General features: G+C 59.9%; 2 protein-coding genes and 1 long non-coding RNA gene across 5 annotated transcripts in view; 2 read left to right on the top strand and 1 right to left on the bottom strand.

Annotated features, from left to right (window-relative positions):
• The window catches only part of LOC105487254 (zinc finger matrin-type 5), a 31,535-nt gene extending 21,372 nt beyond the window's left edge, over window positions 1-10,163 (top strand). For all 3 annotated transcript variants that reach the window (XM_011750663.3, XM_011750664.2, XM_011750666.3), the window contains exons 3-6: window positions 770-832; window positions 2,525-2,605; window positions 3,307-3,418; window positions 9,773-10,163. In XM_011750663.3, the coding sequence (XP_011748965.1) occupies window positions 770-832; window positions 2,525-2,605; window positions 3,307-3,418; window positions 9,773-9,902 (386 nt within the window). In that variant the 3' untranslated portion in view covers window positions 9,903-10,163. The remainder of the gene's footprint in view (window positions 1-769; window positions 833-2,524; window positions 2,606-3,306; window positions 3,419-9,772) is intronic.
• Window positions 10,164-11,504: 1,341 nt separating this feature from the next.
• Window positions 11,505-21,089, bottom strand: LOC105487253 (calcium binding protein 7). Its single transcript, XM_011750662.2, has 5 exons — window positions 20,559-21,089; window positions 13,290-13,433; window positions 12,341-12,453; window positions 11,876-12,029; window positions 11,505-11,641 (listed from the first exon to the last, which is right to left on the bottom strand). Exons 1-5 carry the CDS (start codon window positions 20,665-20,667, stop codon window positions 11,514-11,516), a joined length of 648 nt encoding a protein of 215 aa, XP_011748964.1. The 5' UTR covers window positions 20,668-21,089; the 3' UTR covers window positions 11,505-11,513.
• On the top strand, window positions 11,581-12,951 carry LOC139358708 (uncharacterized). The gene is made up of 2 exons (XR_011614052.1): window positions 11,581-11,719; window positions 11,964-12,951. It is a non-coding gene; the product is annotated as an uncharacterized lncRNA (long non-coding RNA).
• Window positions 21,090-25,197: the final 4,108 nt, after the last annotated feature.

Here is a 25,197-nt window from a genome sequence, read left to right as displayed (position 1 = left end):
CCCAGCTACTCAGGAGGCTGAGGCAGGAGAATGGCGTGAACCCGGGAGGCGGAGCTTGCAGTGAGCTGAGATCCGGCCACTGCACTCCAGCCTGGGCGGCAGAGCGAGACTCCGTCTCAAAAAAAAAAAAAAAAAAAAAAAAAAAAGTATTATACCTCCAGGCTGGGCCCAGTGGCTCACACCTGTATTCCCAGCACTTTTGGAGGCCAAAATGGGAGGATCATGTGAGCCCAGGAGTTGAAGACCAGCCTGGGCAACATAATGAGACACAGCTCTACAAAAAGATAGAAAATATTAGCCAGGCATGCTGGTGCAGAGCTGTAGTCCTACCTACTTGGGAGGCTGAGACTGGAGAAGGATCGCTTGAGCCCAGGAGGCAATGGCTGCAGTGAGCCATGATTGCACCACTGCACTCCAGCCTGGGTGACCGAGCGAGACCCTGTCTCTAAAAAACAAAAAACCCGAAGTCCCCAGACTCCTCAGGTGACTCCCTCGTGCCAAGTTGAGAACCTCTGGCATGAAACCTGGTCCTTGCCTTTGGCCAGTCCTGCGTGGGGTGGGAGGGGTTGAGGTCACCTGCAGCTTGGATCCATCTGCCCAGGACTCCCACTTGTGGTCATCTCTTGCTTCCACTCCTCCGCGGATAGGAAACTCTTCTTTTCTGCGCAGCTGTGTCGGGATAGAGAGTCCATGTCCCTGTGGCTTCCACCTCCCGCCTCCCTTGGTAGAGCCTGAACCGTCTGAATCCTGTCCCTCTCTTCTCTCGCAGATGCAGCTGCCATCTTGCTGGATGAGCAGAACAAGCGGCCCTGCAGGAAGTTTCTACTGACAGGTAAAGTGCTCTGCACAGCTCAGGTCCCTGCGGGGACCTGCGATGTCCAACCTGGCCCACTTGGACCTCTGCAGAGTGTCTTCCCCGACCCGGGCCACCATCCCAAGCCCACTTTGCAGCGGTGGTTCCAGCTGACTGGCCAGTCAGGGCCTTCCCAGGTGTTGTGTCTTAGGACCTCCTAGAGACTGGTCCTCAGCTCTTCAGATCTAGAATGTGATTGTATCAGCTCACCTAGAACAAGCAAGCCGTGGGAGATTACAAGTAAATCCAAGAGACACTTATGGGTGGAATAGACTTGTTGATTAAGTTAGCCTGGGAGCCTGGCCTCCTTCCCAGCAGGCAGAACTTCAGAGAGTAACAGGGTTGATGATCTGAGGAAGTTCGGGATCAGAACCAAGGATGCTAGGTGTAGATTTGACTGCTCAATACTCAGCTACTAGAGATGCATATAGGTCAGAGAGATAAAGTGCCAAGCATGGTGGCTCACGCTTGTAATCCTAGTACTTGGGAGGCTGAGGTAGGAGGAATGCTTGAGGCCAGAAGTTTGAGACCAGCCTGGGCAACATAGCAAGACCCCATCTCTACCAAAAAGAAATTTTGTTTTAATTAGCTGGGCGTGGAACACACATTGATAGTCCCAGCTACTAGGGAGGTTGAGGTGGGAGAATCTCTTGAGCCCAGGAGTTCAAGGCTGCAGTGAGCTGTGATTGCACCACTGCACTCTCGCCTGGGCAACAGAGTGAGGACCCTGTCTCTTTTAAAAAAAGAGAGAACAAGAGATAAAAACCTCAGTAAGTGAATGAACCAAAGACAGATAAAAATAAGGGTAGGAAAAATAAGATAAAACCAAGAGAATAGTCTCCTCCATGCATGCCCTTGAGGTCCTGTGTATTCTCTAAGGGTTTGACTCTGAGCTTCCTGGCAGCCGTGGCAAAGAGGAAAACTATGATGATTCATATGGTTTGTAAGGGAGCTTAGCACTGGGGAGAGGTGCTTCAGCTGAACTAGGGAAACTGGGTGAATGTCCAAGCTCCCCTAGGATGGGCACCAAGCCTGCAGATCAGGGGCTTCCCCACGGACTTTGCCTTGATGTGAGTATGTCACTGGTAGGTTACACTGGCTTGAGACACCTCCAGCCTCCCAGTATCTCGACATACATTTTGGTCTCCTTGGTTGAGAGAGGGGAAGCCACCCCAGATTTTGGTGCTTCCCCTTGGCAAGGCTGCCACTGAAGCCTTTCTAAGGAGCAGTCCAACTGCTCTGGTGAGCCAGGTAAGCAGGCAGAATACTGGGCTGGGCATAGCACGTGCTGCGGCTTGGAGTGGAGAAAGGAAGCATGGCCCTTTCAGGAACCCATATGTAGTTCACTGAGGCAGGGCTGGGAGGGCTGGTGACAGAGAGGCTGCAGAGGCTTGCGAGGCCCACTCGTGACAGGCTTCAGTTGGAAGTGATCCCCAGCACCGGGGGCAGCTGGAGAAGGGTTGTGAACATGTGGCATGATGGGTGAGAGGTTGCTCTGACTGCTGAGTGGGCAGGGCCAAAGAGATTCCATTTTCTGTCCAGGATCAGGGTTGCTACTCTTTAGGCCCTGAAGTCCTGACCCTAAGATTCTGGGGCCCCTCACCAGGGCACTCCTCAGCCCCCGTGGGGAGCCCCTCCCGAGCAGCGAGTAACTCTGTTTTCCTGCTGCAGGCCAGTGCGACTTTGGCTCCAACTGCAGATTTTCCCACATGTCAGAGCGAGACCTGCAGGAGCTGAGCATCCAGGTGGAGGGTACGTCTCGGGATGCCCTGGGTTAAGCGGGAGTGGGGTGCTAGGGCATGTGGTCTCTGAGACCGGGGAAGCTGGCCTGTGCCTCCCCATCTCCCTGTCATTGGCAGCCAAGGGCTGCCCAGGGTGACGGGGAGCCCTGAGCCCCCGGTTTGGGCCAGGTGTCAGGAACAGCCTCAGCATGAGTGGAGAAGGCAGGCCTGTGTACCCTGACAGTGAGCCTGCGTGGCTTCCTGCCCGGGAGCCCTGAAGGTGCACCTCAGCCCCACCTGGACCCTGTGGCCAGCTCAGCAGTCACTGGCAGATACACCCCATCCCTCCCTCAATCAGGCAGCATACCCAGTCTCCACGTGGCACCAAGCAGACCTCTTACGACAGTCTGGGAACAAGGAGTTTAGGAACACACCTTCCTTGCCTTCTGGAGTCTCACAGCCTGGTGACTCCAGGGAGGGGCAAGTTCAGCCTCCATGGAAGCTGACATCTCGCCTTTGGGAAGTTCACTCCTCTAGTTGGAGCGAGGCTGAGTGCTGGGCCCTCGTGGACAGAGGGCCTGGAGAAGTGGTCCAGGTGCATCTTCCTGGAAGGTTGCTGCAACTTCCCAGAGCTTGCTCGGGGCCTACCGGTTGCTTCTGCTTTGTGGGAGGGTAGGGTTCCGGCAGGCAGGCGTGTACCCCTCACTTGCCTTTGTCTCCCTGTCCCCACAGAGGAGAGGCGAGCCAGGGAGTGGCTGCTAGATGCTCCCGAGCTCCCCGAGGGCCATCTGGAGGACTGGCTGGAGAAGAGAGCCAAGCGGCTGAGCTCAGCCCCAAGCAGCAGGTACAGTTCCCCAGGGTTCCCTCCCCCTGTGCCCTCGGGGGCAACACCCCAGCCCGCCTGCCCCTTCCTGAGGCTCAGGAATCTCCATGAACTGCCCAGGCCCAGGGGCCAAATAAAGATGCCTCCACAGAGCTCTCCGAGGGGCCACGTTGGGTGCTCTCGGGGCCCCAGGCCCTGGCCAGAGACTGAAGGGTGTTTGAAGGAGCCTCTCCCAAGGCTGGGCTCCTGTTGGAGTCTGTGCTGGCTGGAGGGGAGGCAGGCGGCTGAGCTGATTTGGCTGCACGTCACCAAGTCCATTGCCAGAGGGAGGGGCCTGGGCTGTGGTCACCATGCACTGCTACCCCTAGGGCCTTGCAGAAGGGAAAACAGGCTCACGAGAGGGGTATGACTTGCCCGAGGGCACACAGCTAGGAAAATGTAGAGCCGGGATTGTACAGGGTGTGATGACAAGGTCCTGGTCCCACTGTCTTTCTAAGGAAGGGGGTCTGGTGATGGCTCCAGCCCTCGGGACCCTCACAAGTTAAAGGGGAGCTGCTGGGTCAGGGTCCTTGGGGTGTATGCTTCGTGCTGTCCCTGGTCCTCCTCTTTGAGGGAAAGGACTCAGGTGATATTCACATCAGCAGAATGGGACACAGGGCAGGCAGGGGCATTGCGGCCAAAACCAAAGCCTGAGCTCCTGGGCTCTTCCTCCAGGGACTGAAGGGGGGAGGGGAGGAAAAGGGGATAAAGCTGCACCCAGGAGCAACGTATGACTTTGACACATTTTCCCATCCTGGCCACCTTACTTTCCGCATCTTGCAACGGGGCTTCAGACCTGACAACCTCTGTGGTGTGGCTTCGCAGGACGGTGGCCTGGCCTGGTCTGGGCCGAGGGGGCCTGGCCAGTCTGTGGGGTGAGGCCTTCCCTCGGGGCTCTGCCAGAAGGTGAAGGCCAAACTTCTTGCCTTCTCTGTGCCCCAGTGAAAGAGACTGTGAGGGTGTTTTCTTTCTTTCTTTCTTTCTTTTTTTCTTTTTTTTTTTTTTTGAGATGGAGTCTTGCTCTATTGCCCAGGCTGGAGTATAGTGGCATGATCTCAGCTCACTGCAACCTCTGCCTCCCGGGTTCAAGCGATTCTCCCGCCTCAGCCTCCCGAGTAGCTGGGATTACAGGCACCCACCATCATGCCCGACTGATTTTCGTATTTTTGTAGAGACAGGGTTTTACCATGTTGGCCAGCCTGGTCTTGAACTCCTGACCTCAGGTGATCCACCCACCTTGGCCTCCCGAAGTGCTGGGATTACAGGCATGAGCCACCACACCTGCCCCCACCTTTTTTTTTTTTTTTTTTTTGAGATGGAGTCTTGCTCTGTCGCCCAGGCTGGAGTGCAGTGGCACGATCTCAGCTCACTGCAATCTCCGCCTCCTGGGTTCAAACATTTCTCACACCGCAGCCTCCCAAGTAGCTGGGAATACAGGTGCACACCACCATGCCCAGCTAATTTTTGTATTTTTAGTAGAGACGAAGTTTCTCCGTGTTGGCCAGGCTGGTCTCGAACTCCTGACCTCAGGTGATCCACCTGCCTCAGCCTCTCAAAGTGCTGGGATTACAGGCATGAGCCACCGCACCCGGCCAGTAAGGGTGTTTTAAAACTAACTTTCTCTTTTACTTTTATTTTAAATCTGTTCAGTTTTTGTCTCCCCACCTTAAAAGTATTTATGATACACACATGACTCAAACGTTGGAGTGTGACATTCTCTCCTCCTGGTCCTATCTGAAGGGTCCTGTTTAAAGGGGTTCTATCCTGTCTTTGGGCATATGAGTACCTCCCTTGGGACTGGCTGCTATCCAGGGATCCACATCCTACACCCCAGACTCCTTCAGCCCATGTACAAGAGGTTTGGGCTGGTTGGAGGCTGCCAAGAAAGCTCTGGCCCTGTGCCGCTCCTTGGACAGGGCCCCCTGTGGGTCCCATCCTCACTCTGCCACCTGCTAACCGGGTTACACCAGCCCCTCGCCTCCCTGCTCTGGCTCCATGGTGTCCTCCACCAGGAGCGAGTCACAGAGGCCCGGCTGTCTCTTGGGGCTGTGACAAGGTTTCATGGAGTGCCTGTGGCTGGAGTGAGCGCCAATGGGTGGGGTAGAGATGGGGTGTCCGAGAGTCCTTGCCTGGGTTCCAGACAGATGCGTCCCTGTGCTGACACAAGGCACTGTGAATCTGAGACTCGGGGGACTAGGGGACAAGATGGGGAAACTGAGGCTGAATGACTAGCTCCAGTCACAGGTTGAAGTGGCAACCATATGAGAATTGAGTTTGGTGCTTATGGTGTTCCCAGTGTTTGGGGCATTCAGGGAGATTGGCATCCCCATTTTGCAGCTGAGGAATCTTAACCTCTCCAGGAGGTGGGGCCATCCTGATCACATGCGCCCTGCTGCCCTTGGCCCTCACTTGAGAGAGAGCTATGTCCCTGCTCTGTGTCCGGACCCCAGACTGCCTCTGACATGAAGTTCAGGGCTGGCCCAGGGCTCCGTGCAGCTGTGGGTAGTGGCAGTGGCAGCAGCAGGCTGCCCGGATGGCAGTGACTGTTTTGGAAATGGGCTCTGCAGCTGGGGCCCACCTCAGCTCTAGGGGGTCTGAGCCCTGTGCTCTGGGCCATTCTCGCTCTGGCCACCCAGCCTGGCCCCTTCCAGGGGATCTGCCCCCTGACTTCCTCCAGCCTCCTGAGGGCTTGGGGCCAAAATGAATTATTCTCTAGGCAGAGCAGGCCTGTCCAGCCTTGAGAAAAAGGGGCTGTGGGAAGGGAGGTGACCGTTTATTCCTGCTTTTGCCATTGCTGCCTTGGGCATCCATAACCGTCTCCGGGCAGGCTGGTCTCCTGAAGCCTCGCAGCCTTTCCCTGGGCCCCGGGCTTTGAGCCCCTCCGCTGCATCCACGCCCCCTACCCTCCTTGATGGGAGGGGGTGGATTCCAGTCCCAGCCCTCCGCGAGGCTACCTCACTTTCTTCCTGGCTCCCTCTCCGGCCTGGAGGCAGTGCTGCAGGAACAGCGTTCTTCCTCTGCCCTGGCTCTCTTGGGGGCTACAGCGGCCCCTCCCTGTCCCTCTGCTCCCACAGGGTATCCTCCACACAGCAGCCCTGATGCAGCCCTGATGCAGCCTGGCCCCACTTCCTCCACCTCTGCCTCCACAGGCCCATTTGCAGGGCTGGGGCTGGGGCGGGGGGACCCTCCCTGCTGCCTCCACAGCCGGTGGGATCGCATTCTCACCTCTTGCCTCTGGCCTGACTGTTGGTCCCACTGGACACTCGGCAGCTTCTTAGATGTGGCATCATTTGTGATTTTGGGGCATCTTGTGCATGCTATTTTCTTGCCTGAAACTGCCTCCCACCTCTCTGCCTGGCAGAGTCAGACTTGTCCTGGAAGCTCTAGCTGAGACTTCACCCCTCCCAGTCCCCGCTTCTCCCGCATGGCCTGGGCAGACTTGGGGGGCCCAGGACAGGTTGACTGCATGAATGAGCATTTAGGCTGCTTTCTGGGCTTTCCCCGGGTGTTAATGCTGCGAGCCTCGAGCCTCTTGCGGGGCCTGGTCTGGAAGCCTGGGGGCCCCCCTTTTCCTCTCAGGGTATCTGCTTCCTCCCCCAGGGTACAGGGCACAGAGGGCTGCCCACCCCACCTGGGGAAGCCGAGACCTGCAGGCTCCAACCCCCGCTGGCTGAGCCGAGCCTCCCCAGTGAGCCAGGCCAGCCCTCCTTGTAAATGTGGGGAAGCAGAGGGTCCACGAAGCCCCAGCCTGGTGGCATTGCCCTTATCCCCCTCCGCAGACTGACCCTGAGGGAGCTGTCAAGAGCAGCGGCGGCCTCAGACACACAGACTAATCCCCCGGCGAGCCAGGCCTGGCCCTGCTGCCCACTGTTGGCTCTTCAGATTGTGACTCTATCCCTCTTAATCTCTCCTTTGCACCCCTCTCTGGGCGGGCGCTGCCATCCTGGCCCATCCTCCTCCCTCGACTCTATTTCCTCTGATTAGGACCGAGGCTGGGGAAATGCAAGAGAGTGGCTCCTGTCCTCACGCACAGGACAAACAGGTCACTAGAGAAGATACGAGCAGAGTTGTGCCAGACACGCACCTCAATGTCCCCAAGGCTTTGGCTCACGTGTCTGAAGCCCTGGCAATGTGCCAGTGTGTGTGGGCAGGCGCCGGGTATGCCTCTCTACTGGCGGGGCCTCAGGGCAGGCAGGGGCATGGGGCTGAGACTTGGACCCAGGAGGTCCCAGCTTCCCGGGAATCTGCCCCATTTTCCAGAGGAAGGGCTTGAGGCTCAGGGGAAGGGGCTCCCCAGGATCATACCCTCCCTGGGGGATCCCCACTGTCCCTGTGGCCCTGCAGGGAGTCCAGGCTTGGCTAGCAGCTGGGGCACTCCCTTCCAGCAACTGCGGAGCCTCCCCGCCTTCTCTGCGGCTGGTGGAGTTTATGAAATCTCCCCAGTGCCATAAATCATGTCAGGAGCTGCCTTCTGCGCTTTCTAGCAGGCAGTGAGCCACGAAGCAGGGGATGTCCCTGTCCTCTCACACCTGGGGGTCCTGGAGGCTGCACCCAGAGCTCCCCGGAGTCCTTGACTCTGCATGGCAGGTCTGGCCCAGAGAGGGGCAGGCTGGGTGGGTGCAGCAGGGGAAACTCCCAGGGCTCCTGACTCCGGCTCCCCACCTGCCCCTCGGAGGTCAGAGGCCTCTCCAAACCCCTCTCAGCAGGCCCAAGCCCTTCTCTGTCTGCAGAGGGCTGGCCACTGGGCCCCTGAACCTGCCAGGAGCTGCCAGGGCCTCACCTTGCCTAAAGGCTGGATGTTGGGGTGTGGGGGTGTGCCGGAGCAGAGGGAGCTGAAGTGGGAGGGCCATGCCTGCAATCGATGTGGGGCTAGCATTCCAGGCCCTCAGGCCTCATCCCGAGGGTGTCACTTGGTCACGTGACCGACTCCTTGCACCTCAGTTTCCTCATCTATAAAATGGGGTTTGCCTGAGGATTCTTAAGGTTTCTGTTGGTCATGGTGTGTGGCCCAGAATAGCGCCTGGTCAGTAAGATCTTTCAGCATTGCTGTTTTGTTGTTCCACAGTCACTGGGTGGCCTCCTGGCACCAGGCCTGGCCCTGCGCATTGGGGTACAAATATACCCTACCCCTATCCCCTGGTATACATCCTCTGAGAACTCCAGTCCTATGCGGAAGACAGATGAGTTCCTGCCTGAATTTTGGCGGCAGCTGCATGGCACTCTGCTGTGGACGTGCCCATGTACTGAGTCCCCCACAGCTGGACATGAAGGCTATTCCCATTGTCTCACGGCTATTGCTGTAACTCAGTGGCTGCCCACAACCTCGCTATTCCCTTGGGCTCAGTTCCCAGAGGTGAGGTTGCTGGCTCAAAAGGTCTGCATGGTTTCGAGGCTCTGCCTTCCAGAAAGGTTGTTTATAGGCAGCTGGGGTGTTGGGAGTTCAGAGTGCTCAAAGGTTCAAAGTACTTTGAAACCTGAGAAGGGCCCTGTGGCCCTGCAGATGCAGCCTGGGTGGGGCCCAAGGCCAGAAGAATCTGAGTGTGGGACAGGAGGAAGAATGGGGGCGACCCTCACTGGGCCTTGGCAGGGTGCCCCAGGCTGGGCATGGAGGATGCTTCTCCTAGGGCAAGTGCTTACATGGACCCTGAGTTCCAGGGGAGGTGGCTCGGGGTGGACGTTGAGGAGGAGGACAGTGAGTAGCATGAGAAATGAGGCTTTTTAAAAACATTTAGACAGTATTTTTTTCTGATTTCAAAGGCTTGCGTGCTTGTAAAACTTTTGAGAAGTATAAAGGAGTAAAAAAGTCACCCATAATGGCACCACTCAGATAGAACCACTGTTAACATTTTGCTGTGTCTTCCAGGATTTTTTTATGCATTTATATATTTTATATATTTTTAAACAAAAATAGTATCATGCTATATACATTATTTTATAAGCTGCTTTTTCTCCCTATCACACAGTATGTCTTTCCTCATCAGTGCATATAGGTCTGCCTGAATTCTGACACAGGCCGCATGGCATTCTCTGCTGTGGACGTGCATATGTATTGAATCAGTCCCCCACAGGTGGACACGAAGGTTATTCCCATTGTCCCATGGCTGTTCTCGTAGCTCAGTGTCTGCCCGCAACCCCGCTGTTTCCCTGGGCTCAGTTCCTGGAGGTGAGGTCGCTGGCTCAGAGGGTCTGCCTATTTTCGAGACTCTGCCTTCCAGAAAAGTCGTGCAGGCAGCTGACCCTCCCCACAGCCAGGGTGGTGAGGCAGGTGGGCCGAGAGTGGCATAAGCCTGGGCTGTACCCCACTCTAATTCTCCCCCCTTCTCTCTCTCTCTCTAGGGCTGAACCCATCAGAACCACTGTCTTCCAGTACCCCGTGGGCTGGCCACCAGTCCAAGAGCTGCCCCCATCCCTGCGGGCACCCCCACCTGGGGGGTGGCCCCTGCAGCCCAGAGTCCAGTGGGGCTGAGCCCCTTGCCCCCGACTGACCCCCACGTGGTCACTTTTCTCATCAGTCACAAGCAGGAAGCCAAGCCCTGTTCCTGTGACGCCCCATGGAGGCTCTGAGACCATCCGTTGGCCTCACGGAGGCTCAGGACACGGCCGCAGCAAGGGTAGCCCTGGGTCTGCACCGGGCAGCTCCTGCCCACTCTCCTCCACCTGCCTCCTCCTCCTTATCAAGATGGGGCAGAAAAGTTCCAGATGTTTATAAAGAAAGTCTGTCACCACAGCGGTCTGGCTGTGTTTCCCCACGCTGGGTGCTCTCAGCTCTGTTCTCTAGCCCCTGGCAGAGGTCGGGCAGGGCGGGAATGAGATGAGATTTTCCCCAGGTGACCCAGCTCACTCCCTCCTCCCTTGGGACCAGCAGAGGTTCAGCACAGCCAGGCAGAGGGTGTGCCAGGGTGGCTGTCCCCGTGGCCCAGTAAGAAGTGGCTCTAGGCCCAAGGAGCCCAAGGGCTCCATCTGCCATCCCCGCCCTGAAAGAATCCACAGCCCCCATGTCTGCCCATGCTGAGCTGCTGCCCAAGTGTTTTGGATGGCACAGCTGGGGCATGGGAGCAGGGTCTCCAGCCTTGAGGGCGTAGAGAAGTGAGAGGACACAGGAGGGCAGGCCCTGGGCTGAGAGAGTGGCCTGGCGCAGCCTCTTGGCACTGACTGTGCGGGGCTATGCCCGTTTCTTGGCCCAGAAGGTAGTACAGGGGCCCTCCTCAGGTTCAGCCCTGGAGGAGCCCCCTGGCCGGAGGCTGCTCAGAGCCTTCAGGCCCCAGCTCTGCCTCCTTCCTCAGCTGGACTACAGTTCTAGGCTCTAGGCTGGGGTGGTGGACGATGTGGCCTTGGTGGCCGGGCCCCTGGTGGGAGGCCCAGAAGGTGGGGGGCTGCAGGACCACCTCAGCTTCTGCCTTTCCTGAAAATCCCTGTGGAAGGAAGAACTGAGGCCAAGTCTCAAGCCCCTGAGCCTCGGGTTCCTCACCTATGAAATGGGCTGGCCCAGCAGATACATGGAAAAAGGGGGTCTGGGTTGGGGTCCAACAAGGGTCAGAGGAAGGGACCCAGGAGAAGACCAGGCCCTTCTCAGGCCATGCCAGGCAGCAGGGCCCAGGACACCCTGGCTTCCCACCCTCCCCAAGGAGAAGGCTTTCTGTCCCCTGTCCCCCCGCCCAGTGCCCTGGGCAAGCCTCAGGGACCAGGGCTGGGTTGGCTGTGTGGCCCCAGATAGGCTGCTGTCTCCAGGCACAGGGTGCCCCCTCCTGCCCAAGGGACCACAGCAGCGACTGGGTCCTGGGGGTTCTTGTGCAAATCCCTCCTTAATTTCCCAGGAGCCCCTGGATGGTAGGAAGAGTGAGTGCTCCTTATCGGCCAGGGTGGGGACAGGACACAGCCACCACCCGGCCCTCCACAGCCAGACCACAGCTCCAGGTGAGGCCTGCGGGTGGGTGGGGAGGGCTCGCCAGATAGCCAGGCCCTGAAGTACACGCAGATGGCGGCCCAGGGAGCCGGCCAAGGGAGGGGTCTGCAGGTGGCGGTGGTGTGGGGCGGGCCGCGGGCACCGCATGTGGTGGATGGGGCATCCAGGTGGCGTCTACTTCATGCCACTGCGCAGCACCTGGTTGGCCGCAATGAGCATGACACTGATGATGAAGGCGATGGCGAAGGCGCAGATGAGACTCTTGCGTACGCACGTCTGGCGGATCTGCTGGTTGGAGCAGGCTGTGGCCGCCCGCCGGGAGCACCAGGGAGACAGAAGGGGACATGGAAAAAATGGAATTAGGAGCTGCTTGCCCTTCGGTACATGGGCTCATCCCATGGGGTGCCCCAATGGGACAGAGGCTTGGGACAGGCAAGGCGGCCCCCAGTCCCCCTCTGCAGACACCCCCCCCCACCGTGCATCCCCCTGGTCAAGACATCAAGCCCACCCGTGGGGTTCCAGGGCCAGTCACTCACTCTCCACGTCCACGGGGCACTCCTCGGCTGTGCCCAGGTGGCTCTCCTCCTCCGTCATGATGATGTTTTCTATGTCCTTCATGGACAGGTGCTCGCAGAAGGTGTCATAGAGCAGCCGCTTCAGCTCGTCCACCGTCAGCTTCTGCATGTCGCACTTGCAGAGGGGACAACACGGTGCTCTGACAGCCACCACAGCCCCCACCCAGCACCCCGTGGCCACACAGGCCCAGTGACAGGCCTCCAGATTCTGGGGGGCTGGAAAACACTAGCTCCATTCCCCCAGAGAGTCCTTGACCAACACCAGCCTTCCCAGGGAGCCTATGGCCCTCTGAGAGGTGAAATGTCCAGTGGACACAAGCCTGAAGTAGTCATCCCCCCTTTACAGTGCAGGCCCAGCCATTCACTGGCCGCAGAACAGCACTCCACAGTGTGCACAGCCCTGGGTCCCAACTAGCCAGGGCATACCTTCCAGAAGACAGTGTCAAAGTCAGTGCCATGGAACTTCTCTGGGATCCCTGACGTGGAGAGTTTGGGTCCCAGGAGGGTCACAAACTCCTCAAAGTCCACTTGACCGTCACCTGCAGGAGGCACAGGGCCAATCAATCAGTGGGTCGGGCCCAGGCCCAGGCCCGCAGCCCAGGGCCCAGAGGACCTGGGATGGAGTCTTGATATACCTTGGGCCTACTGGGTGACCTTAGGCAGGTACCCACCTTCTCTGAGCCTTGAGTCAGTGTCAGGGGCATCTACCAAGTGCCAGGCTCTGGGCTGACGCTGAAGCCACCCAGTGTGATGAGGCCTTACAAGGGGAGGTGGAGGTAGACAGCAGATGGGCCGTGACCCTCCTATTTCACCCAGAACCCTCCATTGCTCCCAGCACCCTGCAGCCATCCTGGGGTGGGCCGTCCTCTACCATATAGACAGGAACTGAAGCTCAGAGTGGGGCAACCTGCCCAGGCTGTCACCTGGCCTCTGGATGGAGAACAGGAGAAGGGCCCAGGCATGATAAAGAGGGGTCTTGGCATCACCATTCCTTCTTATGAACTTTTCCTTAATAAAATGCCAGGTGGCAAACACAACTCATGTAGCGATTTTATCTCAGGTGGTGGGAACTGGAGTATTTATTGCACCCTTTTACTGCTCTGTACTTTAAAACTTGTCAACACAGAGTGAGAGGAGCCGTCTCTGAGCCCTGCATGTGGCTGGAATTGTCACTACCTCTCTGGCCTCAATTCTCCAGGCTGAGAAATGGGGCCAGACTGGGCTGCAACCTGCCACGGACTTTGAGGGTGGGAGTCAGGGGAGTGAGAGACCCAATTTGGATGCAGCCTCAGCAGCTCAGGCCCCAGCCCCAGTCCCTGCCCCACCTCCAGGGCCCAGGTGCCAGGTGGGGAAACCGAGGTGGGGGGGTGCTCACCATCCATGTCCAGCCGCTGGATGATGACCTCCAGCTCCACCTCGTTGGGCATGTAACCCAGTGAGCGCATGGCTGTGCCCAGCTCCTGCTTGGAGATGAAGCCATTGCCATCACGGTCAAACACCTTGAAGGCCTCTCGGATCTCTGAGGAGAGAATGGAGCAGGCTGGGACTTCACCCCGGTCCCCAACAGACCCCCTTTCCAGACCCCCAGGATCACCAACCCCGCAGCCTGAGCATGGCTTTGAGAGCCCAACCCAGAGCCTGCAGATCTGGTGAGAGCATGGCCCAAGGGTACACAAGGGTGCAGTATTCTGGGACTTCTGAGCAGGCTGAGCAGGGCAGCAAAGCAGGGCTAAGGGTCCCCCAGCAGTGACTTCTCGGAATCCGATTGTGCCAGGCTCTCACGGCCTCTGCTGGTGTGCTCACAACGACCCCATGTGGTGGGGACCACGTGCAGGGGAGGACGCTGGATCTCCCCGGCCCCGCTGACAGCTTCCCCGCCCGCTCCCACTCCTTCCATCCCCCCTCCCCCGCCATCCCCATCCCGCTGCGCCTCCTCCCCCAGGCTCAGATCCTTAACACCGGCCAACACTCGCTAATGGCAACCACGTGAGGCGGCACGCTCCAGACTAATGGGCTGACGGGCAGGCGGCACAGACCTGTTTGGTTCAGGGAAGACAGGGGGGGATGGAGGCCCCCCAGGTCCAGGCCAGATCAGACTGGGTGGGGGTCGCCCTCCACACTGTACGGAGTAGAAGACTGAGGCCCGGCAACCTCGGTGACTCAGGTGGTGAGCAATGCACTGTGCTGGGAGCCCGGGGAACAGGAACCCAACCTGTGACCTTGGGCCGGACTCAGTTTTACCCACAGTGAAACAGGCAGAATGATGGTGGGGACTCCCTGGCACACAGTTGAGAGGCTCCTCACCTGTCACCTTAGCTGTACTTCTGTCTCTTCTGTTTCTCTGTTTTTAAGGGTTGTCCCTTAATCATCACAGCCCCAGCAGGGCCCTAAAGGGCATCTGCCTTTGGGGGTCGGGGGTTGGGGCTCAAAGCACTCTCTCCAGCTCCCTGGGGATCCCCTTGTTTGCTTGCCAGCCACCTGGCCTTTGCTTAAGCTGTTCCCCTGGGTGGGCTTTTAGCTTTCAGCAGGCAGAATCAAGATTCTCATGCGAGAGAGGGTGCGTATCTGTGTGTTTAAAAGTAGAGACATAGGTGAGGTGCCCATGCTGCAGACCAGAAACAGGCTGAGAGAGGCCGGGTGGCCGGCCCAGAGTCAGCGTGGGCTCAGAGCTGCTGCTGCTTGGGCTGGCCCAGGCCTTGCCTTCAGAGTCCATGGACCCTGAAACTGCTCACAGGACCTTGCACTTTGGAGTCATTCCCTAGTCTTGGGGGGACAGGGGAGCCTAGCCCAGCCTGTTGGTCTCACCACAGACTAGGGGCCATGGCCCAGAGAGGATGGCCACATGTCCCAGGCCACACGACAAGGTGGCTTGGACGGAGGCCCCACCCTTATCAGGCTCATCCCACCGGTGTCCATACCCAAGCCCTGAGGGTCAGACAGGCTCATGTGTGTGCACCAGGGTTGCCTGGGCCCCCAGACTTTCTGACTCTGGACTTGCCCTTCACTCATCCCCGCCAGGACCTGGGAATCTTGTCTCCTGACCAGTGGCCCCGGGGCCAGGGAAGCAGCTGGGCGGGGAGGTCTGTGCCAGGGCCACAGGGTTCTGCAAACCCTGGACTCTGGGAACTCCAGGTCAATTCCCACCTCGAGTTTTCCTGGGTCACCGAAGAGGTGGTGTGCTCCCTGTCATGGGAGACGTGCGAGCTGAGGCCTGACAGCCACGGGGGCTGCTGAGGGGACTCCAGTCCCTAGAGCCTCCAGGTGGAGCTGGAGGCATCTGCACACACATGCTTAGGTTTCCAGCCACTGCTGTTGGCCTCCTGGCCCGGCCACATGTTCTGCCCATCCCAGGTGTCCTGAACTCCATCCAGGCTAGGGGCCCTCTCGGTCCTGTGGGCACCAGGACTGCTCCATCTCCAGTCCTTTGAACACGCGGCCCATTTTGCCTGAAGTGCTCTTCTCACTGTGGCAAACCCTGACACAACCCCAGTTCTCAGCTTGAACGGCACCATCTCCCTGGTGCCCTCCCTGTCCCCCACTGGCCAGCTCTGGCCCTCCTCTGGGACCCCACAGGCTCTGCTCTTGTCCTATCCTTACATGGGCCACGCTGGATTGTGCACTACGAGGGCCATGACAGCAGGCAGGGGCTGGTCTTGCTCATGGCTGTGTCCCTGTCCTGGAACGGGGCCTGCCTCTTCAAGCATAAACTTTGCTGAATGAATGATGAAATGAATGAATGAATGATGTGGGGAGCCCACCCATCTGGAGCACACAGAGTTCTCCGGCTCTTCTGAGCGGAAGTTCACATGCTGCTCGCTGTGGGCCGCTACTCAGAGCCCACCAACAGTCCTGGTTAGGGGACGCGTTTATTTCCACTCCCCAAGCAGCCAAGAAGCAGATGGGGAGGCTGAGGAGGCTGCTCAATCCCTTCTCCAGACCCAAAGGTCGCCATCCCCACCTGCCTGCAGACCACCCGTGGAAGAGGGGCATCAAGCTGAAGACGGGTGGGGGCCAGATGCTGGTGTGGGGAAGGAGGACCAGGGTCTGGCACTGCTGTTCTCTGCGTCGTCCTCCTCCTCCTCCGTTTCCTCCTCTGCGGGGTCCAGCTTGGGAGATGTCTGGGTGGGATGGCAAAGTCCTGGACTCACAGTAGGAGCTGCAGTGGGAGCTGCCCCTCCCCTGCCTGCTGTGAGCTGAGCTCCAGGCCATCCCTCCTACACTTCGGGAGCTCCCAGAGCCCAGGGCTGCTTTGCTGGAGCCCCTGGGTTGCTTTGCTGGAGACCCTGAGAAAATGCACTCGGCCGAGGAGAGCGAGGGAAGGGCAGGTGAATATTGGGATGCACGGGGCAGGCGATGAGCTCAGAGGCGGCTCTGCGGGCCCAGCAGCTGTTTCTCAGGCAAGGCTAACCTTCCCAGGCCACTGGGTAAATCCACACACTGCCACCTCCCCACGCATGAATCCCTTCAACACCCCTCCTTGGCGCATCCAACACACCACAAAGTCTCACCTCGGTGCCTCTGCCTGTACTGGGAACCCTGCCCCAGCCCAGCCCCAGCCCCAACCGACTCCCACCCACCCACAAAGGCCAGGTTCAGGTACCACCTTCCCGGACAGGGAGACAGCCTGAAGCGGCAGAGACAGAGGGTCAAGTCCCAGCCCTCCTACATCCTGGCGGGGTGACCTTGGGCACGTATTTGCTCACCTGTACAATGGGGCTGCTGGGATGATTAAGCAAGAAAATCAAGCATGTGTCTGGCTGGTCCTGGCTCAGAGATGGATGCTATAAATCAGAACGTCCCAGATAGCAGAGCCAGAAGAAGAGGGAGGACTGAGTGAGCTTGGGACGCCAGGCCGCCCTTCCTGTTGGTGGTTGCCAGGACCAGAGGCGTGGGCTTGGATTCTGGCTCTCCTGCTTAGCTGCCCAGTGGCCTGGGCAAGTCACATCCCTCTCTAAGCCTCGGGTGTCTCATCTGTGAAATGGGGAGCAACTCTGGCACTATCACCGAAGCACAGACTCTGCTGGGGGCTCCCTGAGTGGGGCAGGTGTCGCAATTTCCTGCCACCATTGTGCCATCAGCACCCCACAGATGGGTGCATTTCCCCGAAAGCCTTGCTCCCTTCCCGTCCCGTGGGGCCAAGGGAAGCCCGCCGGGCTCCATCTTGGCATGGGGATGCTGGTCCGGGAATAGGCTGGCAGGGCGACCAGCTTTCCAGGCTGACCTGTCCCCTACCTGCCACCTCCAGCCTGACACCCCCCAATCTCCTTCCCAACTTGTGGAGCTTCATCACAGCCCAAGTCCCCAGCAGACTCCAAGGGACATCCACACTCCATCAGGGAGCCGGAGTCCAGAGGACGGGCACTGGTTGGAGGTCACTGAAGAGGGTAGTGTCCATCCTCCGCAGCGGCTGCTACTCTCCGCGGCACTGGCCCCATGCCCCACCACTCTGGCCTCCCTGAGCTTTTGGCTGTGCAGAGGCGGCTGCTGGGCTTGCAGGGCAGAGAGGTAGGAAAGGGGACTCCCCAGCCTCCCCTGCCCTAAAGGCCCCCATTCGGCCACTCTCAATGAAGGCTCCACTCACTGACTGGGCAGGCCAAGTGTCAGCCCCAGAGCCCTGCCCTGGGGACTGTCTGCCTGGAGGTCTGACTCCTTCCTCCTCTCTTCGGCCAGAAAGGCCTAGGACTTGCAGCCACCCCATTCCCACCCTCAGGTACTCAGTCCGCTGATGATGCTGGGACCAGCCTCAGTGTTCCCGGAGGACTCCACTGTGTGTGCATGTTGGAAAAGGTGTGTGTCCCAGCCATGGTGGGCACACAGAGGTGATCTAGGAGAGCCCGTGCCTCTCCCTCATAGGGCCTGGGTGGGCCTCAGGCCAGCTCTGCACAACCACGTCCCTACCCTGCCAACTGCCCTCCATGCCTCCCCAGGGCCACAGGTCCCCAGGCACCTTTTCCAGACCTTCAGGGCCTTTTCCACCCAGACCTCCCTGCCAGCCTGCCCTTCTGGCCCAGCCTCCTGCACACCCTCATGGGCCTGGGCCCTGCACGCTGCAGCCTCTTACCCCTGCAGGGCCTCCCCTCATGTTGCATCTGGGTCGCTGAGCCCCTGGGCTAGGTACTTTCACTGCATGCTCCGTCACCAGCCCCCCTTTTATAGGTGGGGAAACCAAGGCTCAGAGAGGTGAGCGATTGCCCAAGGTCACTCCATGAGCTGAAGGTGCAGAGACTCAAACCCAGCGCCGCCTGGCTGGGAAGCCCTCATCTTAACTCTGTGCTTCCCACCTCCCTGGCTGGTCCTCCTTTCCGCTCAGACTGACCGCCCCCTGGATTTCTGCGGCAGGCACGTACTGTCTGCAGCGTTTCATCCCGGGCTGCCCAGCTCCCTCTTCCTGGCACATGTGGCTCCTCCGCTGATGGCGTCCTCCCAGCAAAGGGCCTGGGTCTTGCCCAGACTGCCCTGGGGCAGGAGCACTCATGAGGCCCTGCAGAGGGCAGAGGGGGATCCGTGCCAGGAACGGCCAGCCCTGGCATTCAAGGACTGCTGAAAGGGACCTGGGGCCGGCAGAGGGCTTTTAGGGCACCTGCAGCCAAGAAGGGGGCTGGTCATGGAAAACTTCTTGCCTTCATCTGTAGCTGCCCACTGGCCCAGAGATGAGCTGGGACCACCCAGGCATCTGTCTACTCCACGACCCCACCTGCCCATCCCAGGGAGGGCCCTGCCCTTCAGATGCCCCCTGAGTCAGGGCCCCTCAGCTCCCCAGGGCCCAGGAGAAGGGGACAGGAGTGAAGCAGGGAGGGCACTTGTTGTGGCTGGTGACTAACGCTGCTGGGCTCCTGCCAGCACACCATGTCATTGGTTGGGGAGCCTACGGCCTTGCCCTTGCGCTGCCCACCCTGCAGCCCCTCGCCCCTGCAGCCAGCCTCTCAGCCTCTCCCCTTCCTCAGGGAGTGCACTCCAGGACTGGAGATCAGGAGAGGAGGGACCCAGCAAAGCCTGGAGTCGGGGTGCCAGGGTCCTGGTGGGGGTGCTGGGAGCAAGGGGAGGGAGTGAAGTGGAAGCTGCCTGGGGTCTGGGAGACATGGTGACTCCTGCCTGGATGGCCAGGAGGAATGGATGGACGAGGACCTCTGGAGGGAAAAACCGGCAGGAGATTTGAGGTGGCCCGGGGCTGGAGGGGACAAAGGTGGGGAAGAGAAGGCCTATGCTCCATCTCCTGATCTTTCGCCCCCCATCGTACCCCTCCTTTCCCCAGGCTCTGAAGGAGGCTCTGGCCCTGGGTCTTAGGGATGAATGGTGAGGTCATGTCAGGGGGCCCCAATCATCCATCTGTCCTGTCCGCATCAGACCCCAGACCCTGTCTCCACAGCTCTCCCGGCATCTGAGGGTTTGCGGGGGCAGCTGGTGAGGAGCCTGTGGCTCATGCCTGTGGTGCAGTGAGCGTGGCAGAGGCTGCCTTCTCTCTCTGGATCTTCCCCCGACCCAGTCTGACTCCTCTAAGATCTGCCCTCACCTGGGCCTGGGTTGAAGACGGACCTCCCTCCATGGCTTCTCCTGGGCTCCCACCATCCTCCCTGACTGTGCTGGTCTCCGCAGCACCCTCCCAGGCCCTAATGAGCCTCCAGATCTCAGAGACCCCTGGATCCAAGGTACCCCAAGAGGCCCATCCTCTGGGTGAGCTCAGCCCCTTGGCAACAGCAGACAAGCAGATCCCAGGAGGCCATGACCCCCATCAGCCCAGATCCCCCACTCCACTCCATATGGGGGCTCCAGGAGGTCTGGGGGGAGGGGAAACCTGAGCACCTCCCCCAGCCCAGCAGGGAAGGAGCTGGGCAGGCCCCAGGGGTCTCACTGCTCCTCAGGACACACTGTCCCGGACCCCTGCCCCTGCCCTCTACTCTGACCTAACCCAGCCAGCGGCCGGCCATCCTTCTGCGTGTCTGAGAGGCAAGGAGAACCGGGTGGGGGCAGGTTTGGGTCCTGGCCTCTCTAGCTTTCCCTTCCAGGCTTGGCTATCGCGACTGAGCCGCCCAATCCGGCCACTTGTTGTCGCCACCGCCTCCCGGGCCGCCTTCCCGGCGCGCCGGGCTAGGGGTCCCCGCAGGGCTGCAGGGAAGCGGCTACGGCCGCAGGTGGGGACGGGGGCGGCCCGGCAGCGGGCAAGAGCAGGGCAGTCGCCCTCTCCCCTTCTTCTGCTGCCCGAGCAGATTGAATTTTTAAAGCGACACGAGCGGAATGTCAATGTGAGCAGAGAGCCGCGGGCGGGCGCCGCGGAGGGGATCAGGATGCGGGTGCTCCGGCCGGGCCGGCGCTGGGGGCTCAGCGCGGACCCCAGCCCCAGTCTGCCGCGTTGCCGCACCGTCACCGCGGACTGCGCGGCCCCGTGACCCCGCTGCGGGGCCCGGCAAGTTTCCGCAGCGCGGGGGGCCACGCGGGCAGGGTCTGGGCCGCCCTCCGCCTGGGCGACCCCCACAGCGGCGCCTTGGAGTGCGGACCGGTCCTGCCGCCGCGCGCAGCTGCTCGCTGGGGCGCCCACCTGGCAGCCGGCACCTGCGGACCGCCCCCCGCCCCCGCGCCCCTGGCCGGCGCTTCACCTGGGCGCACAGGTAGGAGGGCCGGCGGGGCGGGGGTCCCGGCGGACACTCACCCTCCAGCTCGTCCTCCGGGATGTCCACCGGGCGCTGCTCCGACAGCAGGTTGGGCACGGTGTAGATGCCCCGGTACATCAACGCCGCCGTCACCGGGTGGAACGGCATCTTGGAGGCTCCGCGCCCGCCCGCCCGCCGCAAACTTTGAGGCCGGGGCTCATGGGCCGGTGGCGGCCCCGGGGGCGGCTGGAGCGGGCGGGGCGCGCGGCTGCGGAGGGCGGCGGCGGCAGCGGCGAGGCGGGGGGCGCCCCTCCGGGGGCCTAGCGCCCCCGCGCCCCGGGCCGCCAGGCCATGCCGCCCGCTCCCTTGTCGGGCTCCCAGCCGGGGCCCCGCAGGGGCGGCGTGGGCGGCGCCGCTCTGGCCTTTCCGAGAGCTCCGGCTGCCGTCCGCGGTGCCCGCCGCGCCCGCTTCTCGGTGCCCCGCGCGCTCCGCGCTGCTCGCCGCCCGCTCGTCCGCTCGCCGGCGCGGCCGCCACCGGCCCGGCGCTCAGGCTCTAGGCGCTTCTCCGCTCGCTTGCTCGCTCGCTCTGTGCCGCGCTGGCTGCGCTCCCCGCCTCCCCCGCCAGCCGCCCGCCCGCCCCCTCCGCGCTCCCCACCCCCAGCCCGCCCCTTCCCGCCGCCGGCCCCTGAGCGGCCGCCCCAAACCTGCCAGGGGCTCCCTCTCCCCTTCGGCCCCGATTCCCCTTTCCCACTAGGGCTCCCCTCTGATCACTGGCCCCCCTCACCCTAAGTCTGCAGCCACTAGGACCAGGGAGGGGTTGGGTTGCGGGGGTCCTCCTTCCTGCCCCTTGGCTCACCTCCCCCCATCCACGCACCAGGAGCAGAGAGCCGGGAACTAAGAACAGGAGACCCAGAGAGGTGATACCGGCCCCAAGCACCTGGGTCCTCAAGAAGAATCACCGTTTCCGTGCCAGGAGGCTCTAAGGTGGGGAAACTGAGGCTGAGAAGGACGTTGACCAAGGTCACAGGGCAGGGACAGCAGGTAAGAGCTGGGTACACGTCTGGGGTAGACTTCCTGCCCTGCCTATGACTGACACTCTGCCGCTGACCTTGCTCCCCACAATGGGGCCCCAGTCCTGGACCCTTCCCAAGCCCCTACCTTTCAGCTTGCAGAAGAGAAGCCAAAGTGTCTCATGGCCCCCAGGGCAGTTCGGGACAGTGACATGGCCCGGTGCCTGTGGGGTCTGGTGTGAGGGCCTGCCAGTTCACATGGCTGCAGGTCAGACCTAATGTATGTGCAGGGCTTCCCCAGGCCCCAGGGCACGTGGGCACCCCAGAGCTGGGGTGGGGGCAGGTGTTTGAGGTAGCAGCCTGCGTGTGCATATGTCTGCTATCCATGAGGGCGTGTGTGTGCCACTGGGCACGTGCACAGGTGTCTGTGACTCCATATGCAGATGGACAAATGTCGGGAGCGTGTGGCCACCTGTGTGTGGAAAGGTTGTACGCCGGCAGGCCCGGGGAGGTGTGCAGGCCCTGGGGCTGGGAGTGGTGTGGGCATATGGTGCACAGATGTGCATGGGAGGAGGTGACCTTCTGGCCTGGCTGTGGCCCCATCTCTGGGTGCTCCCCTGAATCCCCCTATTGGGACCACCTCCCTGCCCCCTTTGGCCCAATCAGCTAAAGGTCCCAGCAGGAATGCTGATTGCATAGCCCTACCCAGCCCTGCCCTGCCCTTCCCAAGCTAATTACACTTTTCTGCTTGTTTCTGTTTTTGTTACTGATTAATCACAGCCTTGTCTCAGGGTCTGGGGAGAAGGGGCTCAGTGAGAGATGCTAGCCCCAGCCAATTGGGGTTGGCCCAGCCTGGGCCCAGCACTTCCTGGGCCCTGCTCTGGAGGGAGCTCCTAGAAACATCTGTAACCTGCAGAGGAGCCAGGAAGGACCCCAACTGTCTGTCCGTCTCCCCAGGCCTCTCCAGGCTAGCTGGCTGCCCACTGGGATGGGGGGCTGGAGGTGAGAGCAGCCCCAGAAAAGCTCCCACCCCACTCCAAACTCTGCTTGCCCACCTGTCCCATATTCTGAACTTCCGCTGCTACAGCTGAATGCCTTTAGCTTCCCCAGTGTATTTGATGGAGCAGAGACTTGAGGAAGAAAGAACCCAGCACCAACAGCCAGGCAGATTGGGGCTTCTGCATCCACCATCTCCTCACTGTGGGACTACGGTCATGTCCCTTAACCTGCCATGGCCTCAGTTTCCCCGCCTGTGAAGTTAAGGTGGCAGTGCGGCATCCCAGGCAGTGGTGAGGATGAAGTGACATAATGTAGGAAAGGTGCCAGGCAGCACCTCCCTGAAACTCTTGGGAGTTTCCTATTGCATGACCATCACTCCCAAGGAATAAGAATTAATAATAATTATAGCTTTGAGAATTGATTGAGAGAGTGAGGCACAGCAGCAGCTCAGTCGTTCCACATTTACTAAATGTCCAGGCTGTGCCGGCCCAGGTCTGTCAGTTCTAAATCAGAACCCCTGGGTCAAGGGAGGGTGGGCTAGAGCCTGCTGAGAGGTTGGCAGGAAACCAGCTCCCAGTGACTCCCTGGGAGGCTGCTGCAGAGTGTGTTGGTACTCGCCCTGTGAAGGGGAAGTTCCTGGCCTTGCTGTCCAGGTGGATTTTTTTTTTTTTTTTTTTGAAGCGGAGTCTTGCTCTGTTGCCCAGGCTGGATTGCACTGCAACCTCCGTCTCCCAGGTTCAAACAATTCTCATGCCTCAGCCTCCCGAGGAGCTGGGACTACAGGCACATGCTATCACGCCCAGCTAATTTTTGTTTTTTTGTTTTTTTGAGATGGAATCTCGCTCTGTTGCCCAGGCTGGAGTGCAGTGGCCAGATCTCAGCTCACTGCAAACTCCGCCTCCCGGGTTTACGCCATTCTCCTGCCTCAGCCTCCCGAGTAGCTGGGACTACAGGCGCCCGCCACCTCGCCCAGCTAGTTTTTTGTATTTTTTAGTAGAGACGGGGTTTCACCGCGTTAGCCAGGATGGTCTCGATCTCCTGACCTCGTGATCCGCCCATTTTGGCCTCCCAAAGTGCTGGGATCGTAGGCTTGAGCCACCGTGCCAGGCCAATTTTTGTATTTTTCAGAGAGAACATGTTGGCCAGGCTGGTCTCAAACTCCTGATCTCAAGTGATCCACCCGCCTTGGCCTCCTAAAGTGCTGGGATTACAAGCGTGGCCCATGGTGGCTTTTTTTTTTTTCAAGTCAAGGGAATTCCAGGGATCAGGAGGAGGGTGGGCAAAAGCTCAGAAGTGTGAGAGGACCTCTCTTAGCTCTGAAGGGCAGGTCTAGGTCTGGGTTCTCCAGACCCATGCTTGGCACAGGACTGGGATGGGCTAAGGTGGCTGGGGCTGGATGAACATCTGTCAAATGAATGAATGAGAGAATTAATGAATGAATGACTGCCCGCTCAGCCCCCGCCCTTCGGCATTGCAGCCCCGTCCTCTCCTCTGTGCGTCATGGGGTAGCAGATGGCATGATCACAGGGTGTGAATTATGTCTGTCGCTCCCCCATCTGGGGAAGGTGCTGCTGCCATCACACTGCACTCCCTGGGTGCCCACCGGGAGATGCCTGGGCCTCAGGTCCTCCCCAGAGGGGTTCTCCACAGGCCTTGCTGACTAATCATTGGCTCAGGGGGCTGGAGACACTGGGAGAGGTGACTCGCTGAAACCTGTGATTCCGGGGATGGGGTTCCCCGAGTGGGGAGGAGACAAGGGGAGAGAGGTGGGAACTACCCTGTCCAGAGGCCAGACTCTTCCCCCCTGAGACTGGAGCCCACTCCTTTCAAGAGCAGCATAATCCCTGCCCCCCTGGCCAGAGACTTCTTGTCTGAGGCCAGCATTCGCTTGCCACATTCAGCACCAGGGAGAGCTCCCGGCAGAGCCTAGGGCCCAGTGTGCAGCTGTGAAGGGACCCACCAGTGCCGGCCAAGGCTATCAATGAACCCACTGTCCAGACAAGGAAATCAAAGTGAAGAGAGTGTAAGCATCAAGTTCAAGGTCATGGTGGGACCAATAACTGCAGCCCTACCCAAGCCAGGGCTCCTGCTGGGGGAGAAGGTACTGGAGGAGGGGAGGTAGTGGTGGTAGGGAGGGGGTGTCCCAGGAGGCCAGAGGCTATGGCCTCTGCTCCTTGGCTGAGGAACAATATTGTTCCAAGAACCCACTGGGGACAGTGTCTGGAGGTGAATAAAATATTCATTGTCCGGGCAAACTCCCGAAGTCGACTAATGAATAATGGAATTTATAGACTCGAAGATGCAGACCGAGCTGAGAGGGGGTGCAGGCCAGAACCCAGAGGCCCCAACTGCTGAGATCCCTGCTCTTCTCTGGCCACCTCCTTCTGAACACTCACATGCCCGGCTCCTGAAGGTGACAGGAGCGGAAAGGACAACAGGGAAGAGTCCATGTGAGGGAAACAGAGTGAAGGGGACAGACCCTTGAATTTGTTGCTATTTGGGGGAAGGAACTTAGTGATGGGAAAAGAGCACTGGACTCGGAGTCCAGTGTGGCTGGGATGAAGCCTGACCCCTGCTACCAGCTCTATGCCTTGAGTGTAGCCCCTGCCCTGGCCTCAGTTTGCGTCCCTGTACAATGGAGTTGCTGCCACCACACAGCTTGCTGCAGGGATCTGCTGAGGTGACAGTG

The sequence above is a fragment of the Macaca nemestrina genome, chromosome 15, assembly GCF_043159975.1.
Source record: "Macaca nemestrina isolate mMacNem1 chromosome 15, mMacNem.hap1, whole genome shotgun sequence".
Lineage (NCBI taxonomy): Eukaryota > Metazoa > Chordata > Mammalia > Primates > Cercopithecidae > Macaca > Macaca nemestrina.
The sequence above is the reverse complement of the archived record's forward strand: the minus strand, read 5'-3'. Positions and strand labels throughout refer to the sequence as shown.

What these genes read in the sequence shown, in the direction of transcription:
- LOC105487253 (XM_011750662.2), bottom strand. Translation starts at nt 20,667, where the DNA reads ATGCCGTTCCACCCGGTGACGGCGGCGTTGATGTACCGGGGCATCTAC. An exon ending in CCCGGAGGACGAGCTGGAGG is followed by an intron (nt 13,434 to 20,558) that starts GTGAGTGTCCGC and finishes TTCTCTCCTCAG; the next exon opens with AGATCCGAGAGGCCTTCAAG. An exon ending in GTGCCCCGTGGACGTGGAGA is followed by an intron (nt 11,642 to 11,875) that starts GTGAGTGACTGG and finishes GGGCGGCCACAG; the next exon opens with CCTGCTCCAACCAGCAGATC.